We start from the raw sequence: 13,111 nt of genomic DNA, 5'->3' as shown, positions 1-13,111 counted from the left end.
GAAAAAACCTCCCCCTATTCCAACGGACGTTATTTTTTTGTGCTCCACGGCCACTGTTGCCAAGCACAAACCTTGGAGCTGGACTGTAATAGCCTCTCCTCACTCCCCTGTCAGCAGTCCAACTGCATCTCCTGTCAAAAAAAAGGACTTGGCCTTGGAGAGGGGAATGTGTGCGAGCACAAACATTTTTCACTCTTTCTCCGACTGACATGAATAAAACTCTTTATTGGCTGAGTCTATCAGCAGACCTGTTGCTGTCCCCACCTCAGCCTGATAAATGTCTGGGTTTTCAACTCAGAGAAGTACATACATGTCCGTGTTTAATTTCCTCATAAAAAGCCAAATAAAGTTGCATAATATTACATGTGGCCTAGCAAGGTTTACAATATAACTGAACGACTTTAGATAAGTAGGTAGCTTTTTCTGTAATTCAGTAAAAAGATTTTTGCACGTTGTGGTTAATTACACTAAACCACTTACAGTACGTGAAGCAGATTCATGATATAATGGAAATTATATAAATTCCATGTCCAACTGTGAAATAAAAGTTGCTGACTTCTCCTTTGCTTTACAATACTACTGTAAATGGGGTTCAAATGATGCTCTTTCCTCACTGGTTGATAGCAATAGCCAATGAAACCAAATCATGCTAATCGATCTGCCCGCCCCCAAACCCGACTCGAAATCAGCTAAAAACGAGCTTAGTTTGCAGACTAATTATACGTATTTCGTGAACCTAAAAGTGTTGTCTGTTATAGTAAGTGGGTTCTTCACAACTTCAACTTTGGTAATACAAAAAAAAACTAAAAACTAAAAAAACGTTTTTTTATTTATTTTGCCCCCTAGCGCATTTCGGGGTTTGCCGAGTTGCGGACCAAATCACCAGCCGCTGTCACATTTGTGAGAAACAGTTAATGGTCAGGATGATGGGGATTCACTTAAGGACAACGTACGACACAGCGAGCACACAACAACGCAGACATCAGGAGAGAGACGGCGTACGGAACAACACAAGGCGTGGTTAGAGAAGAGGAGAAAGGGAGGGGGATGAGATGAGGATAGAGAGAACGAGGGGTGAGAGATGGAGGAGCAGTGACGGTCAGATCACCTCTGCTCGGCTGTCTGCTGACCATCCCCAGCGTCCATCTGCGGTCCAGCCTCTTCAGATGGGCCTTACGGCGCTTGGGGACTGACGGATGGACGCACATGATGACCAGACACACACGGACACACACACACACACACACACACACAGACATGGGGACATGAAAGGCGTGCACAACAACATGGACCCAGCTGAAAGAGCCTTATTAGTTGATTACATGGATGACGGAGATGACATGACAGGAGGAGGGTGACGCCGGGTGGCTGAGTGTTACACAGGAAATGTAAAACATGGACATGTTGGGCAATGCCTTGTAATTAGCCAGGTCTGTTAGCATGTTTCTGCCATCATGTCCTGTTGGAGCATCTGGGACACACATTGCTGCTCCAGGAAAGCCTCTGGCATGAAAAAGGACTATAATCATTCAGTCTTTTGTTAATGAAACAAGGGGGGTTGATTATAGCCGATGGAGTGATGTTTCGTCAAGAGCCAGGGTTGTAAATGGGTTGGATTCCATAAATGTCTCATTTAAGAAAATCATTTTTTATCGCTGGTCTGAAGAGCTCGTTTAACAGGCTGCAGAGATACCAGCTAGACTGGATCAGGAAAACCGAAGTGACATTTAACAGGCTGCAGAGATACGAGGCAAACTGGAGCAGGAAGACAGAACTAACATTTAACAGGCTGCAGAGATACCAGCTCGACTGGAGCAGGAACACAGAGCTAACGTTTAACAGGCTGCAGAAATACCAGGCAGACTGGATCAGGAACACAGAACAAACGTTTAACAGATTGCAGAGATACCAGCTAGCAAACCAGGAACACAGAGCTAATGTTTAACGGCTGCAGATATACCAGGCTGACACAGGCTGAACACAGGCTGAACACAGGCTGAACACAGAACTGGGACTGCAAAGTCATCTTCTTTTCTTTCTTTTTTTTAAACATCCTAAAAAAACATATCAACGTTCCCATACACAGGATTGCACTCTCACATTACTCCAAGTAGGGAGGAGACATACAGTAGAGAGCGATAGCTTTCTCATCAAAATGATACTGTAGTACAATCACACAGAGCCAGCCTGAAGAAGAATAAAAAGACTGAAATACAATCAGAACCCCCAGAAGGAATACTGTCCATCGAACTCTTTCATTAATGGGAGATTTCAGCACATTGAAGGAGAGACGATTCACCACTTAAACCGTCTGGAGCTTGGAAGCATTGTTGATGTCTTAGTGCTCTGAGAGCCGTATCATGTGTTCCAGGCCCCATCTCCGTCTCCATGACAGCCTGGTGGTGTCGGCTGCTGCTGACCGCAGGACTGACACAGCAATGCTTTATGGGGGACTGGGACGTTCCCATGACTGACTAGACACATAAACGTTAATTACACTGCCAGAGTGTGTCCCCGAACCACTCTAGCTACGTCTGCTATCTGCGTCTGAGGAGATTGTTGTAGTGTGTGTGTGTGTTTGTGTTTGTTTATGTGTGTGTGTGTGTGTGTGTATGCACGTTTGTGTGTGTGTATGCCTGTGGATTTGTGTGGCTGAGAGTGTATGTGTGTGGTTGCTCATATAGTATTAAGTATGTTGACAGTATTTCATAAGAATATGTATTCTCAACTCTCAAAGCATCCCTTCTGAGAAATTACGTAAGCAGAGGAATGCCAGTGAGTTGTGAAACGCCAGGGTGATTTAGTGTGATCCAGAGCCTCTGGTATCCTGTACTCCCTCAGGCTGCAGACATACAATGCCGGGGGGAATTTGGGTCCCAATTGTTTTGGAGTCATCATACAGCACGATCAAAGCCGTTTTAGACAGGCTCTTGGAAAATCATGTTTTTTTGGAAGTGACAGGTCAAATGATACAAGGGAAGTGATTCCCGTTAATCCAGATGTATTCTACAGGTACCCCAGCATACCCAGTGAGAAATAATAAGACGTGATGTTATTCAGAGACGAGGCCCTTATCCAGGGGCTGAATGTAAACACAGCATCTGGCCAGCGAGAGGGAGAACGCATCGCTGAAAGCAGAGCAGTGCAGCTATAGACTTCTTTATAACCCGAGCCAGAGTCAACGGGGAGGGGTAATTACACCATCGTTGGATCCTCCTTCCTCTTCATGTCGGCGTGGTCTATTGGCAAAGCGCTCTTGTCTAGGTGTGTTTCCTATCACGGCTTTTGGATCTGCTCTGAGAGCAGCTGTCTTACGATAACGCCTCTCTTCTGCAGAGATGCTCGGACGCAGCCTGTGGAAGACATGATCTACGGCACCTCAGGTCCCGGGGCGCCGAACTGCGGGCGTGACCTCACTGACGAGCGTGACTCTCGTAAATATCCGCACAGTTCGGTCTCTACTGGTAACCAATACACAGACACACACACACACTCTTTCATGAGTTCTACATCCTTTTAACCCTGAAAATAAAGTGACAACATTTCGAATATTAATTGGATTTTCCCCATAATACTAGAAAGCGCGATTTCTCAGCTTTCAGCAAGTGTTGGAGTGAGGAATTTTTTTGATTTGTTAGATATTTTTTTTATAATATTAAATATTTGTTAGATATTTTTAAAATGTTTCCGGTGACGTGGTCGTATTCAAAGGGTTAACTCCGAGGAGGGCAGCTCTGCTGCTACACGGCTGCATCTCTGCTCCGCTGTACAGAGCGGTACTGTGGGATACAGTACGTCACTCAGGGCACCTCAAACCAGGGCTGTGGCTAAACCTGTGTGTGTGTACGTGCATGCGTGCGTGTGTGTGCGTGCGCGCGTGTGTGTGTACGCATGTGTGTGTGTACTGTACCACTCCTACTGTAGGTGTTTATCCAGGGCTGAATCCTCATCTTGTTCAGCGGTGCTTACCCTGGCAGGAGCACAGAAGGGGCCGTGTACGGCAGCCTGGGGTGGGCTTACTCTGCCCCGTCAGAGACGGAGGGTGTAGGTGGGGGGGTCTTACCTTCCTCAGCCCTGGAGGCGCCCAGCTCCAGGCAGCCTGGGGTGGGCTTACTCTGCCCCGTCAGAGACGGAGGGTGTGGGTGGGGGGGGTCTTACCTTCCTCAGCCCTGGAGGCGCCCAGCTCCAGGCAGCCTGGGGTGGGCTTACTCTGCCCCGTCAGAGACGGAGGGTGTAGGTGGGGGGGGTCTTACTCTGCCCCGTCAGAGACGGAGGGTGTAGGTGGGGGGGGTCTTACCTTCCTCAGCCCTGGAGGCGCCCAGCTCCAGGTCGTCTCGAGTTCCGCTGTGGGAGTTCAGGTAGGTGGCGGGGACCCAGCCTTGTTCCTCTGCTGTGCTCACAAACCACCAACCTGGGGAACAGAGAGAGAGGGTGAGGGGTCAGGGAGGGTGAGACGTCCTGGGGACCAGAGAGAGAGGGGTCAGGGAGGGTGAGACGTCCTGGGGACCAGAGAGAGAGGGGTCAGGGAGGGTGAGACGTCCTGGGGACCAGAGAGAGAGGGGTCAGGGAGGGTGAGACGTCCTGGGGACCAGAGAGAGAGGGGTCAGGGAGGGTGAGACGTCCTGGGGACCAGAGAGAGAGGGTGAGGGGTCAGGGAGGGTGAGACGTCCTGGGGACCAGAGAGACAGGGTGAGGGGTCAGGGAGGGTGAGACGTCCTGGGGACCAGAGAGAGAGGGTCAGGGAGGGTGAGACGTCCTGGGGACCAGAGAGACAGGGTGAGGGGTCAGGGAGGGTGAGACGTCCTGGGGACCAGAGAGAGAGGGTGAGGGGTCAGGGAGGGTGAGACGTCCTGGGGACCAGAGAGAGAGGGTGAGGGGTCAGAGAGGGTGAGACGTCCTGGGGACCAGAGAGAGAGGGTGAGGGGGGTCAGGGAGGGTGAGACGTCCTGGGGACCAGAGAGAGAGGGGTCAGGGAGGGTGAGACGTCCTGGGGACCAGAGAGAGAGGGGTCAGGGAGGGTGAGACGTCCTGGGGACCAGAGAGAGAGGGTCAGGGAGGGTGAGACGTCCTGGGGACCAGAGAGAGAGGGTGAGGGGTCAGGGGGGGTGAGACGTCCTGGGGACCAGAGAGAGAGGGGTCAGGGGGGGTGAGACGTCCTGGGGACCAGAGAGAGAGGGGTCAGGGAGGGTGAGACGTCCTGGGGATGAGAGAGAGAGGGTGAGGGGTCAGGGAGGGTGAGACAGGGTGAGGGGTCAGGGAGGGTGAGACGTCCTGGGGACCAGAGAGACAGGGTGAGGGGTCAGAGAGGGTGAGACGTCCTGGGGACCAGAGAGACAGGGTGAGGGGTCAGAGAGGGTGAGACGTCCTGGGGACCAGAGAGACAGGGTGAGGGGTCAGGGAGGGTGAGACGTCCTGGGGACCAGAGAGAGAGGGGTCAGGGAGGGTGAGACGTCCTGGGGACCAGAGAGAGAGGGTGAGGGGTCAGGGAGGGTGAGACGTCCTGGGGACCAGAGAGAGAGGGTGAGGGGTCAGGGAGGGTGAGACGTCCTGGGGACCAGAGAGAGAGGGTGAGGGGTCAGGGAGGGTGAGACGTCCTGGGGACCAGAGAGAGAGGGGTCAGGGGGGGTGAGACGTCCTGGGGAACAGAGAGAGAGGGGTCAGGGAGGGTGAGACGTCCTGGGGACCAGAGAGAGAGGGTGAGGGGTCAGGGAGGGTGAGACGTCCTGGGGACCAGAGAGACAGGGTGAGGGGTCAGGGAGGGTGAGACGTCCTGGGGACCAGAGAGACAGGGTGAGGGGTCAGGGAGGGAGAGACGTCCTGGGGACCAGAGAGACAGGGTGAGGGGTCAGGGAGGGTGAGACGTCCTGGGGACCAGAGAGAGAGAGGGGTCAGGGAGGGTGAGACGTCCTGGGGACCAGAGAGAGAGGGGTCAGGGAGGGTGAGACGTCCTGGGGACCAGAGAGAGAGGGGTCAGGGAGGGTGAGACGTCCTGGGGACCAGAGACAGGGTGAGGGGTCAGGGAGGGTGAGACGTCCTGGGGACCAGAGAGAGAGAGAGAGGGGTCAGGGAGGGAGAGACGTCCTGGGGACCAGAGAGACAGGGTGAGGGGTCAGAGAGGGTGAGACGTCCTGGGGACCAGGAAGGAAGTACGGTAAATTATATGATACGGGTTGATAATCCGAGATTTGGTAATGCTTAAAGAGATAGTTCACTCAAAATATAACATCCAGCTATAGTCAATTAACTTCCTGCAAATAGACTGAGAATTTCAGCCAGAACCGATTCCCTAACCCTAATGACTGACAAATAAAAAAAAACTGTATGAAATAGTTTTCAGTTGATGTCAGCACTTGCTTGGAACAAGACTGACATTGCAGGAAGTTTGTCAATTTTGTTTGAGCACAGCATTTACAAAAAAAAATACAGTTTACTTTCAAGTAACGGTGGAGTGTTTCTCTTCAATCTCAAGAAGTATGCCTGTTCCAGATAGTTACAGCAATAGAGCTTGATTGAAAGCAGTTTATTGGATCGTTGCGTAGCTGAGACCCACATGGACATGAGGAGAACATAGGCCCTCCTCCGCAAGCCAACACAGTCTACAGCATGACTACCGCCGTGGCCAACAACATCACAGGGAAGACGGTCTGGCATGGACCTCCCTCATGACAACTCCAACTCCACTTTGATTTGGGCTTGTAAGCCGTGACTAAATGGGTGGGACACTGTTGGCAGAACATATGAAACACCCATTAACGCTGTCTTAGCTGATTTGATGGGGAGATGGCATCATTGCTTTTGTCACCCACATCCCTGACACGAGACAACAGCATCTGAGAAGTCAAGATCAATCAGTTAAATCAAAACTACAATGAAACAACTGAAGCTCGGTATATTAGGCTGGTGTGGTTCTACTGACGATTAACGTGTTTGAGCTGCAAGGTCTTTTCAGTCGTTCATTGCTTGCTTTGTATGAGCATATAGACCCTTTTACTGTTGGTAAACAATCAAGTGCGCGCACGCATTTTTGGAACAAAAGAATGAACAACGGATGCGCAACGCTCGTTGCCACCAGGTGCATCAATCAAATGCATCGATTCTATTGGCAGGTGTCATTGCAGCGATGCGTGCGCAATTTTGAAACAGGATGATGACGTTGCACAGAAAAGGGTCTATATTCATAACAGGAAACAGTAAGCAGGTAACTCTGGCAGGCCAGGGTGAGTAACCTTAACACTATGATGGTTCTGAACCTTTAAAGGGGCACAGTCACACTTAAATTGTGGAGGCCTTTTTAAAATCAGCGTCAGTGTAGCTGTTTCCCCACACAGAAGACAGAATCATGGAAAAACTTCAAGAGGTAAAACAGTCCAGTGACGTCACCGGATTGGTTTGCCCTGTTGAGTTTTTCCACGATTTTGTCTTCCGTGTGCGAAACAGCTACACTGACGGTGATTTAAAAAAAACCTACACACATAATTTAAGCATTTAATCCAATTCACTATCAGCGTGACTGTGCCCCCTTATGCCCCAACTCCAGATGTGTCACTTAGCTGAGTCAGCACCTTCTCTACGTCACCCATGTCTGTTCCCTGCAGGAGCCCAGGAGTGACAAGGACCTCACAAGCTTTGTCTCCCATGTGGCGTTCCACAGATGCAATGTTTGTTGTGGTTACAGGGACCCAATATGGGACCACAGAGCCTGACAACCAATGAAAAGGACATGAGTGTGCCATGGCAAACTTGCTGCTGCTGTAACCAGTTTACATGGGCTCAGTTAAAGGAATGTAGTGATACAACATGTGGCTATGTGTACAATATACTGTATGACATTTGCAGGCTGACTACAATACATTGCCATTATCTTTTATTCTTTTCCCAAACTATCATATGTTAAAGCATGTACTACATTTATGCTGGGTGACCTGAAGACCACACATACTCTAGCGGTGGTGTTCCTGCAGGCTCTGCGTTGTATTAAGTCTGTGTGTGTGTGTGTGTGTGTGTGTGTGTGTGTGTGTGTGTGTGTGTGTGTGTGTTGGGGGGGGGGGGGGGGGTTACAGAGAGGAGAAGGCTTTGCTGTTGTGATTTGGCCATGTTCCCCGTGTTGGCCGGAGCTCGGGGACCAACAGTAACAAGCCATGTAATGTGCTCAGTCTTTACACCAAACTGTGGCTTCAGAGTAGCCCTGCACCAATAAATTAGACCCAGAACTGAGAGCTAAAAGAAATAAAAGCGTGTCTAGAGCACTTAGTACCCAAGCCTCGGAAATACACACATTTTCCTTCCACGTGGACTGCAAGCCTGAGCAATACGACGTTGTGGTTTCGATTTTGGTGTGAGGAAATAGATCTGAAAAGTTTCCCTCATTTTGACATAAGTACTGAATGTTTAATGTCTCATTGGAGGGGAAAGGAGTGAGACTTAACCGACATAAGAAACAAATGTCATTTTCATCATAATGTGGTTGATACTGACAAATTGCAGGACAGCCACACTTACCATAATAAACCATATGACAATAACCATTACACCGGCAACTGTTCCAAAGAAAGAAATTGTTCATAATATATCATTCCTGATTTCATATTACCTTGCCAGCGGGGCAAATATGCCACTTTAGCAAATTGGCAGCGGCAGAAATGAAAGCAAATAAAGGACTACAGTGAAAGAATGTGGTATGTTAATTGAAAGCACTTAGCTTGCCATCTGAATATACATTTCAGAGAAGAAATACTGTCACTTTAAGAGGTTTGAGTAAATATACAGTGTTATACAGTAGATGACCAGGACTGCCTTGACTGTTTTTCAGCCATGCACCCATATGGCAGGTGCTTAGGCTGAGTTCACTCAACCTCAAAAGAAGCAATAAAAGTCATCTTTAAAACACACGCCCCCTACACAAGTACTGACTTCCTGGCCAACTCAGCTTTATTTCATACAGGTGTGAATTATCCAGAAACCTGGAATATATACTCTAAGAAGAGAACCTGTCTCTTGTCTTTCATTAGCTGGGTTCTTTCATAGCTAAAGACCAACTGGAACTTCAAGCAGCACAAACGCATATTTGGTTTCATTCAAGGCATATTGACTGAACTCCATCACACAGGATGTGAGACACATAAGTTAAGGTGAAATCTACATTCTAGACTATTCTTGGCAGCCAGTAGAGAGAACTCAAAAAGCATACATGCAGCTGTTGAGAGGTGAAATGGAAGATAATGGAAATTAGATTAGGAAAGATATTCTCTTATCCGAGTTTCAGAAATGTCTGCGCAGATGTGGGCAGAACAAAGAAGTGTGTGTGTGTGTGTGTGTGTGTGTGTGTGTGTGTGTGTGTGTGGAGTTGTTCAGGTCCAGGCAGGTTGCAGCCAATCACCTTCTCTGCAGATCGAATGACACGCTGCAGTCTGGCCCTGTCCTTGGCTGTAGCAGCAGAGTACCAGATGGTGATGGAGGAGGTAAGGATGGACTCGATGATGGAGGTGTAAAAGAGTATCATCATTTTCTTTGGTAGTCTGAATTTCTTCAGCTGCCTCAGGGACTACATCCTCTGCTGTGCCCTCTTCACGAGGGAGCTGGTGTTTAGTTCCCATTTGAGGTCCCAGGAGATACTGTAGTGGTGCCCAGGAAGCAGGAGTCAACAGTGGTCACTGGGGTGTCATTCATTCACCTCACCATCTATCTACAGTACCACCTCACCATCTATCTACAGTACCAACATCTATCTACCACCTCACCATCTATCTACAGTACCACCTCACTATCTACAGTACCACCTCACCATCTATCTACAGTACCACCTCACCATCTATCTACCACCTCACCATCTTCTACCACCTCACCATCTATCTACCACCTCACCATTTATCTACAGTACCACCTCATCATCTATCTACAGTACCACCTCACCATCTATCTACCACCTCACCATCTATCTACAGTACCACCTCACCATCTATCTACAGTACCACCTCACCATCTATCTACCACCTGACCTCGATCATCATTACAGTTACGTTTAATAAAAAGAGGCCACACATTACTGTGCTAATATGTTATGCTTCATAAAAAGTTTTACAAAATGTTTGTGGAGTAAAAGTGATTTAGAAAAACATGTTATAGTAGTAGTTAGGCCTACTACAGTTCTTTAAGATGACTTTCCAGCTTTCCTTGCTTTTATTCTCATGAAGTGTGACTTCAAGAAGCATAAGGCATTGATTGAGCGGTTACTCAACCTATTTCTGAGCTTTGTCACAAACTGAGAAGGCTCTTTCTTTAGTGTCACAAGAGCAGGAGTAGAGCTGCATTCATCAATTGCTTGCTGCAGATGTGCCCGAAGGCTCGTTTGCTTGAGAAGCATCGGTTGCTTGAAAAGCATTTGATTGGGAATCAGATTCTGATGTCATGGTGCCCATTTCAAAGAAGAGTCGTTCAAATAGACCAGTTAGTGTCTTCAGCAGCATAGCTCTGGAGGGCATATTAAACAGCTGATCTCCATTTACAATGACCGGGTTGTGTAGATACCTAGACAAATCATGAATACAGACTTAGCCTAGGCTATCATGTTATTATATTAGCCTCTTTATTATTATTATTATTATTATTATTATTAATAATAATAATAATAATAATAATATTTTATTATAGCCTGCCTAGTTATCATTATAGGTCTATATTGTAGGCATGTGATTTTTTAGACCTATATACAGGTAGTTTGTATGCTTGCCTATCTAAAGAAGAAAATACATTTTGCATAATATATTGAGTATGTATTAATAATTTAGGGAACTATTAATGCAACATAGTTATAAAAATTTAATAAATACTCCCTCCAAAAAAACGAGACCCATTGCTTGTTCCCGGTACTAAGGGGACTGAAGATTTCCCAGGAATCGCGGAATCCCACAAAATGTGTGCCACAAAATGTCCACCGGTTAGAGAGTTGAATGACTGCACCTGGGCTGATTGTCCACACCTGCCTCAGATCAGCAATCAGCCACCTCTCCTCACCAACAACTGAAACATGAAAACATGCTGCTGCTTCATGTGTGACATCTTTTGTTTGTAACAGTTTAAGTTGTGTTTATTAAAGAGACAAACTCTGGCTATTTTCTGCAACCTGCTTCCTTTGTCAGTGTGCCAGTGCTATTTTGGCATTTGTGGTCTTCCCTGTCACCTGGGTTACCACAATAACAAGAAACCATGAGGTAGAAGAGGAGGAAGAAGAGGACGAGGGGACAATGACAAATACATGAGGGAGTGATAATGTATTTGCCCAGACCATGATTTACTGTAAAACTTATTTGATGAAAAATATCTTTAAAATATCATGTCACATAGCACAATGCCTGAGTATGAATTCACATTTTTATTCTGCATCCCCCTGGGCTTGAGCTACCTGCCTGTGTGGTTTCACACTATGACTTAAGCAATCACACGGGCTGCATGTACATGTCACAGGTGCATGTAACATGGAGGTTTCAGAAGTTTCCACAAAATGGTTGTTAAAGTAAACGCACCACGAGGGGCAAAAACCAAAACCAAAGAACATCTAAACACTCACCCATCTGAGTTAAACACTCAAGTGGAGAACAAAAGACAAAGCTTACAGACTTACAAGTTGTCACAGGAAACACCAGGGACAATGCACAGCTACAGCAAATAATGAACACAGAACAGGAGGGAAGCCACAGTACATGTACAGTAGGCTATATATACACAGACTCACAAGACAGGTGGAAATTAATCAAACAATCGGTGGCACAGGTCTCCTCTCAATCAGAGTCAATTTAGCCAGTTGTAGTCCTAGGGTCCGCTATTGGGGCGGGGTTGCCAACAACATCTCTGATTGGTGGAGATATTGCTGTTGCACTGTATGATTGTGGGTAGTGTATTTTTTCCTGTATGAAGGAACAAAATGAGGCCAGACCTCAGAATACTGTCAAAAATTCCGTTTTTAAGATAAAATTCTGAAATATGTCACACTATCTACCATGTCATGAAAAAAAAAATCATGAACATGGGAGATTTATTGAGTGAGTATTTGCAGTAGCTGCATACAGTACTGTTTACAGTAAAACATTTTGATGTGCTGTGGTGTCATGGAATTTTATAGACAACTGGCCTCAAACCTTTCAGATCTCAGCCTTTTGTTCTTAAAGCCTATTGATTCAGTCCCCATTCACGGATTCACCATTCCAAACAACCCTGTCCTCCACCTTTTGTAATGATAAACACACACAACAGGAAGGCATCACACCTCAGACTTCCCGTTTGGCCTAGGGTGACTTTTCTATTCTTCCATTGTCTCCACCTGAAATCTATTCAAAGTCTACCACGCTTTCTCATATCACGTGTCTGTACTCTTGACCACTGCTGATGATGTCTGCCACTTTATTATGACGTGTACACATGGGTTAGCCAACCAAATCTCTGATAGCGTCACATCCATGTATTGCTTGAATATAAGGCCGTGCAACACCAGACTACTTCACTTCTGTCGGATGAACCACTCACGTGCGTTATCCTGAAGTCCTTGCGCTCGCTCGTATGTTTTCTTAATAAATCAGACTTAACCTCTTTGAGCGAACCTTGGCAAATCCTTTACTTTCGATCAGATTTATTTCCACTACAGTGGGCTAAATTTTTGTCAAGCCAAAAATCAGTGAAGGATTTGTGGAGGACAGTCTGAAGATGCAATGTAGCGATTGCAATGTCAATTGACCAAAAAAATGTGAGAGGAGAAGGGTTTGATAGGTTCTACAGTTTTTGAGAAAAACATGGACTTCATAATTCCTGCCAGCTCAAAGCATGTGGAAATTGCTGCTCACTTGGGCCTACATTTTGGTGGTGGTTGCAAATTGATAGCACGAACAGCTGATTTGTTATTATTTTTTAAAGTTTTAAATTGAAGAAGAAGAAGAAGAAGATTGCCTGCTAGTGCGCCTTCAGCAGACCATACTCCTGGTCTAGTGGCTGGGAGCTCACCCAATGTGTGCAGCAGCTTTAAACTTAGACCAGAAAGACGCATTTAAGTTTTGAATGCTCTCTCTCAATTAAGCACTAAGAAATCTAAGGGTGAGGATGACTTTGATCCTTATCTTCTCTCTCT

General features: G+C 47.0%; 1 protein-coding gene across 1 annotated transcript in view; it reads right to left on the bottom strand.

Annotated features, from left to right (window-relative positions):
* Positions 1 to 13,111, bottom strand: part of LOC311325833 (SH3 and PX domain-containing protein 2A-like) — a gene marked incomplete at both ends in the record, with an annotated part of 56,856 nt that overhangs the window by 4,897 nt on the left and 38,848 nt on the right. The window contains 2 exons of the mRNA XM_084458624.1: positions 1,109 to 1,189; positions 4,298 to 4,411. Of these exons, the coding sequence (XP_084314750.1) occupies positions 1,109 to 1,189; positions 4,298 to 4,411 (195 nt within the window). The remainder of the gene's footprint in view (positions 1 to 1,108; positions 1,190 to 4,297; positions 4,412 to 13,111) is intronic.

Source organism: Borostomias antarcticus (genome assembly GCF_949987555.1).
Source record: "Borostomias antarcticus genome assembly, chromosome: 25".
Lineage (NCBI taxonomy): Eukaryota > Metazoa > Chordata > Actinopteri > Stomiiformes > Stomiidae > Borostomias > Borostomias antarcticus.
Note: the sequence above shows the minus strand (reverse complement) of the source record. Positions and strands in the feature narration are given on the sequence as shown.